This window comes from Formica exsecta, unplaced genomic scaffold (genome assembly GCF_003651465.1).
Source record: "Formica exsecta isolate Colony F162 unplaced genomic scaffold, ASM365146v1 scaffold443, whole genome shotgun sequence".
NCBI classification, from domain to species: Eukaryota; Metazoa; Arthropoda; class Insecta; order Hymenoptera; family Formicidae; genus Formica; species Formica exsecta.
In genome coordinates, this window is record NW_021851667.1 from 32,274 (window position 1) to 38,794 (window position 6,521).

At 27.4% G+C, this 6,521-nt stretch overlaps 1 protein-coding gene across 3 annotated transcripts in view; it reads right to left on the bottom strand.

Annotated features, from left to right (window-relative positions):
- LOC115240616 (protein transport protein Sec23A) overlaps nucleotides 1-6,521 on the bottom strand; it is a 7,121-nt gene continuing 600 nt past the window's right edge. For 2 of the 3 annotated variants that reach the window (XM_029815868.1, XM_029815867.1), the window contains exons 2-10: nucleotides 6,186-6,468; nucleotides 5,499-5,585; nucleotides 4,532-4,778; nucleotides 4,183-4,432; nucleotides 3,445-4,095; nucleotides 3,201-3,354; nucleotides 2,912-3,063; nucleotides 2,628-2,802; nucleotides 772-1,193 (exon numbers count right to left, since the gene is read on the bottom strand). In XM_029815868.1, coding sequence (XP_029671728.1) covers nucleotides 930-1,193; nucleotides 2,628-2,802; nucleotides 2,912-3,063; nucleotides 3,201-3,354; nucleotides 3,445-4,095; nucleotides 4,183-4,432; nucleotides 4,532-4,778; nucleotides 5,499-5,585; nucleotides 6,186-6,464 — 2,259 coding nt within the window. In that variant the 5' untranslated portion in view covers nucleotides 6,465-6,468 and the 3' untranslated portion in view covers nucleotides 772-929. Of the gene's footprint in view, nucleotides 144-771; nucleotides 1,194-2,627; nucleotides 2,803-2,911; nucleotides 3,064-3,200; nucleotides 3,355-3,444; nucleotides 4,096-4,182; nucleotides 4,433-4,531; nucleotides 4,779-5,498; nucleotides 5,586-6,185; nucleotides 6,469-6,521 lie in introns of those variants that run through there. The other variant, XM_029815869.1, reaches the window with a different exon arrangement.

A 6,521-nucleotide genomic window follows, 5' to 3' on the forward strand; every position in this document is an offset into this window, starting at 1 on the left:
AAATTATAAAAAAATCAATGAGATGCATTTTCACATGAATATAAATCTGTTAATCTTAAATAATCCAATCACCAAAGCAACTAAGCAAACAGAGGAAAAAAAAATTAAATAAAATAACACACCCCATTAGGTATCGGCATCCCCTAGTTCACAGGATCATGGTAACATAAAATAAAAATATTAATTACAAGTGGTATGTAATTTATACATGGACATATTCATAAAAATTATTCATACTTCTTTCAATTGTTGATTCTTTTTAATCTATTTGGAATCAAATCTTTCACACACATAGCAAAAATTTAATATTAGACCGGATTTTTTTATAATTTATTATTTTTAACATTTTCTTACAGCTGAGTCTTAAACTAAAATTTTTATTCAAATAATTTTAACGTTGTATAAAAAATTTTGTAAAAATTTTCATTTTATTCTTGTATATTTTAGAAATCCTTTTCACTTATTGTAATTAAAGTTTTCCAAATATGTAAGGAAATAATAGCTGTTAAAAATAACCGTTGCACCAATCTCAACAAGTATACATTAAATGTTAAATGCATTTATTCACAACTTTAATTTTATCAAAATTTTATGTACATGATTTTCAAGTATATAATATATATTCAAGTATAATAATCAATAAAATTTTAGATAGCTTTATTACATGTAATTTTACTATGCATGATTTTATAATAATATATAATAAAGTAAATCCAGCTTTTACTTTTAAGGAAATGTATGTGATTATTTCGATATCAACACACGTAATAAAATTCAAAAATTACTAACATTTATTCTCGACATTTTCATCAATATACAACCAATGTCTAATTATAGAATCTATCAAATAAAGTTCTTAGATGTTGTAGAGAATATCCTCCATAATAAATTTTGATAAATATATATATCTTCTTTTGTGACAAATTATTTTAATAAAACAAGATATCAAAATTAAATATATTTGTACTTACCGCGCCATAAGCATACATATTATTGTGAGTTTGACTTGGGTTGACCTTGCTTAATAAAAATCTAGCTTGAGAACCACCTTGCTCTGTATCAATATACCGAGGTGCGGGAAATCTACCAGCTAAGATATCAGCTGCATCATCAACAGGCGCTGCTAATAATTGTCGGAAATTTTCATATTCTGGCAGATCTTGATATTTCAATTGTCGCCATTGCGCAATAGTCTGCAAAAATAAATTTTGGAACAATATATTAGTGAATAAATTTCTTTCATGAGTTTTATATGCAATCAAAATAAACAGAACTAAATAATATATATAATAACTTAACCAACACTCGAGTACCTAAGTTCCTGCAACTTTCATAGTGTCACAATAAAACTGTGCGCAATGATATTAATCGCTAATATTGCCGAAATTTCATAAACTTTATAATAAAACAGTAAAGAGAGTATTTACACTTTCTTTTCATAAGATTGTGTTTCTAAATGCATAATTATGAGCTTGCCAGCTCGCATTTGAGGTTTTATGCATACAAATTTATACTGACACATTATAATTAATAATATATAATACATTTAAGCATACATAAATATTAGTATATACATACTGATGTTAACTCTACACTATGCCAAATTTTCGCACAATGTTGACAGTTTACTTCGTATGGCATTGTGCTCAGATTTATGATATTTAATGCGCATGCACATTTTTCCATATTTATATTTAAAAATTAGTTTTTTACCATGATTAATTATTTTCTTTTTAATTATATTTTAAACATGTTATTAAAAATTATATAAAGCAGAAAATATATAAGATTATATATCCTAATTTATATATTTGACTATAAAATATTATGATATTTGCCAAAACAACATCAATGACAGATATTGATTCTTCAAAAAGAAAAATTAGATATTATATGGGACAAAGCAGTATCATGCATGACAAATAACAACACGGCATAGTAATATAATAATGTAATATAAGCAAAAAAAAAAAAAACGAATCAATGGTAATATGACATATGAATATAAACAGTGAAAATAAAAATAATCCATTTATCAATAATTGTTTATCTGTGTAATTTAATTTGCATGAAGCAATATTTTTGATTTTTATCGCTAACCGCGCGAATTAGGAGGACTCGAAATGATACATTAAAATAATGTAATATAAGCAAAAAAAAAAAAAAAACGAATCAATGGTAATATGACATATGAATATAAACAGTGAAAATAAAAATAATCCATTTATCAATAATTGTTTATCTGTGTAATTTAATTTGCATGAAGCAATATTTTTGATTTTTATCGCTAACCGCGCGAATTAGGAGGACTCGAAATGATACATTAAACTTCTTAAAACCAATCAAATTAATATTTGGAGCACAAAAAAATAATAGTTAAAATTACATCTTACAGAAAAACTATAAATATGTGCATTTTCTTCAATAAGGCAAATATGTTTCATAGATGGATACTAAAATAATATATAATATATAATACATTTATATGTCAACCAATATCACATTACTATATGTAATGTGTTCTCTGTTATAATTTTACTTGCATCACAAAACATATTTTCTCTGTACGTACTGTGTGCCTCAAACAGATTTAATATATGTAAATTAAATATTGTTATTACACTTACCTCTCCATGAAATATAAGTATCTGGAAAAATGTATCCATTAATAAAATTCTCTCAGGTTGAATAGATGAAGTATCTAATAATACTGGTTCTGGAGGACCATTAAATCCATAACTGTATAAAATTGGTTGGACCATAATTAAAGAATTTGTTAAATCTTCACGCATAAGCATATGTCTGGAATGTCAAAAAATATGTATCAATGTATGAAATATGTGATCTAAATGTGTCAGTAAGTTTCAAGTATCAGATGCTTTGCATAAAAATAAAACACAAGACAGCTTACCTATAAAAACTAGTTTCATCTGGCGAATTATTGAATACCTGTAAGAATTGCGATCTGCGCAAGTGATACATAAATTGTGGATACAAGGAAAAGTTTTCTGTCAATCTAAAGCTATTTGGATCATCCTTTGCATATTCTCCGAACTTTTGACACTGCAATAATAAGTTGCTCAAAATATATAGATACAATATATCTTTATGTGTATATATGTGTATAAACGTGTAAAATTTATGCTTTATACTTTACTAAATGTAATTGGGCATATAATTTTATTGATAGAACTACTAACAAGTCTAATCAGCATACGATCGACCCATCTTAAAACATCTGGACCATCATCACTTTCTGCTCTAAACACAGCTAAACGTGACATGAGAACAGCTGCTGCTTCTTGATCAAATCCAGCGCTTACATGATGTAAAGATGATGATGCATCTGCCCAACTGTCAATTAAATATATTCCAATAGTATCATCAGATTTATGATTTAACATCATTGCATACATAATGATGTGTAATAAAAAATATATTTACTTTCTTGCAATAGTAGTAACTCTAATTCTCCTTTGTCCATTGCTATGTTGATATTGGGTAATGAATTGAATACAGCCTCTTCCACCTTGCGGAATTGGAGCTGTATGTTGATTTACAACTTCAAAGAATAGTGCTGTTGTTGTAGACGGTGTCAATGAACAAAATTTCCATTGACAAGTACCACCTAAACCTACTTCTTGCTCTCCAATGCTAGATCCTTTTACTCCCAATGATACGCAAGGTCCGATTGCTCCAGAAACCTTAATTTCCCGAGATGTTTTTACTTCTAAAGTGGCATTAAATGCCATTTTCAAGTCACCTTTTGCATCCTTAGCAAATACTCGTTGAAAAGTTTGTTTGAATAAAGAGGAATTAAATGAATCTCCCATCACCATATGACCACCAGTAGAATTGCAACATTGTCGCATTTCTAATAAACCAGTTTGGTCAAGAGCACAGGTATAAATATCTATTATGTGGCCATTAGTTGCAGCGCGTGATGCAAGTGCATCATAATGCTTAGTTGCCTTTTTCATATGCTTAGCATTATCCTTTTGAATATCGTGATGTGATCTAATTGGTTGTCGTAAATCATCAGTTACAACTTGGCCAGGTCCTTGAGAACATGGTCCACCAACAAATAGCATAATCCTTAAACACATTGATGGCATTGACTATGTAGGATTGCGATGAGACACGCAATATACATACACCATATTTATTACAACATATAAATACCTAGCACCAGTATTTGCATAACTAGCTTCTAAGAGACCTGTGGCGACTGCCAATGCCACACCTGTAGATCGCAACGGACGTTTTCCTGGTCCAACAGGCCATGGGTCACGTTGCAACTCTCCTAAAAGATCCGTTAAACTCATATCACACTTGTGTACTGGTTGCAAAAAGCGAATAGCAGGTGGTAATGGTTGCACGCCAGATCCTTTCGGTTGATTTGGATTTTGTCCTGGAATTGGCCTACCTATACCTATCAAAATGCAATAAATAAAATGCAATAAAATAATCACAAAGAGCAATGACTAAAGGTAATAGAGCAAATATAACTTGGGACTTATTGTTTTCTTACCTAACATATCTTGAACTTGTTTCGGTTGAAGATCCTTTGTGCCTCGAAATACATAACTTCTACTACAACCATCACATCCTAATTCATGGACTTGAACCATTCTGCCAAATGTGATAAGACCAATGAGAGCATTGGGTGGAAGCAGAGACAATGACATTTGTAATGAATCTTTAAGTGCTCCTAATTCTTCATCATCCAGACATGTATCCACAACAAGTAGAAATATTGGTGGTAAACATTGGGCACGCTAAACAATATATACAACAATTATGTACACAGATATGATAATATTTAAAGTAACGCATAATTTTATACATGTCTATACATGTATATATTAAAAACTATAATTAACTACAATATCATATGGATGATCAATATCATATGTACAATATCATATGTATATATTAAAAACTATAATAAACTGCAATATCATATGGATGATAGTAAAAGTAATGTTTTTAAAAATAAAATCTGGAAAAAAGTCAAATCAAAGACATTTGTTTCGATGTAACAATTCAAACAGATATATATATTTTCAATATTTTGTATCTAAATGATATTTCTCATAACAATTTTTCCTATTTTGAAGCATTTTTTTGTGTAAATGATTTTTTCTCATAATTATTGCAATATGTATCAATATAATTTAACTTTAGAAAAATATAAAACAAAAATACAAATTTAGAGTTTATTAGAATATAAAGACATTAAATATTTTTATAAATACTTTATGCTTCTATAAATAATTTGACCATTCTTTAAATTATCCTGTATGGTGCATACAGAAAATTATGTATTAAATGAAATATATGAGTTTTTAAATAAAGTAATATTAAAGAAAAACATCATAATATACTTTAACTCCCAACAGAAGTAAATATCTTTTTTTTTCAAAATATTTCTTTTGATAAATAAAAAATAATTTTTGTTCCACTTTATTTATAATACCTTATTGTATATTACTTACCATTATTGTATATTCAATTGTTGAAAACATTGGAATGAGTTCTGCTGGCTGCTGCTGTTCTGAAATTGCAGCATATTGTGGTGGAAACTAAAAAAAAAAAAAAAAAAAAAAAAAAAAAAAAAAAAAAAAAAAAAAAAAAAAAAAAAAAAAAAAAAAAAAAAAAAAAAAAAAAAAAAAAAAAAAAAAAAAAAAAAAAAAAAAAAAAAAAAAAAAAAAAAAAAAAAAAAAAAAAAAAAAAAAAAAAAAAAAAAAAAAAAAAAAAAAAAAAAAAAAAAAAAAAAAAAAAAAAAAAAAAAAAAAAAAAAAAAAAAAAAAAAAAAAAAAAAAAAAAAAAAAAAAAAAAAAAAAAAAAAAAAAAAAAAAAAAAAAAAAAAAAAAAAAATAAAAATACACATAAATTTATTATACAGGTTATACATACATTGTTTGTGTATATGTGTGTGTGTGTGTGTATGTGTATGTGTAGTGCATACATGCCTGCATACATGTGCACACAAGATTTGATTGTAATGGAGTCTAAACCATATTTTCATTATTTTTTGCCAAGAAAGGTTGCATTAAATCTATGTCTTACCACTCATCTGCTGGATCTAGTTCCAAAATTGAACAATTGTTAGTTTAGATCTAATTAGGCTTAGCTCAAATGGTTTAGCCAACATTAAAAGAAAATGTAGGATTTTTTCTTACAGGATTTCTCTGAAAGCAGAAATTGCAGACCCATAGTTTTGCACGATAGTCTACTTGACATAATGGATTTAAAATAGCTCTGCAAGTAGATCTTGTACATAAAACTGGATCATATTGAAACGGTGGAAGATCTGCTCGTTCTTTAATTGGTTGATACAATGTACCCAATGGCACAACTAGCCTAGTAGCATCGATACGCGATGAGGGCCAAACATTCCATGTGAAACGCACACCGTCGCGATCTTCATTTTGTTGAATAAAATCTTCATATGTTGTCATAATGCTATAAAAAAAAATGCACAGATAATAATTAATATATTTTACAATATAAATAAT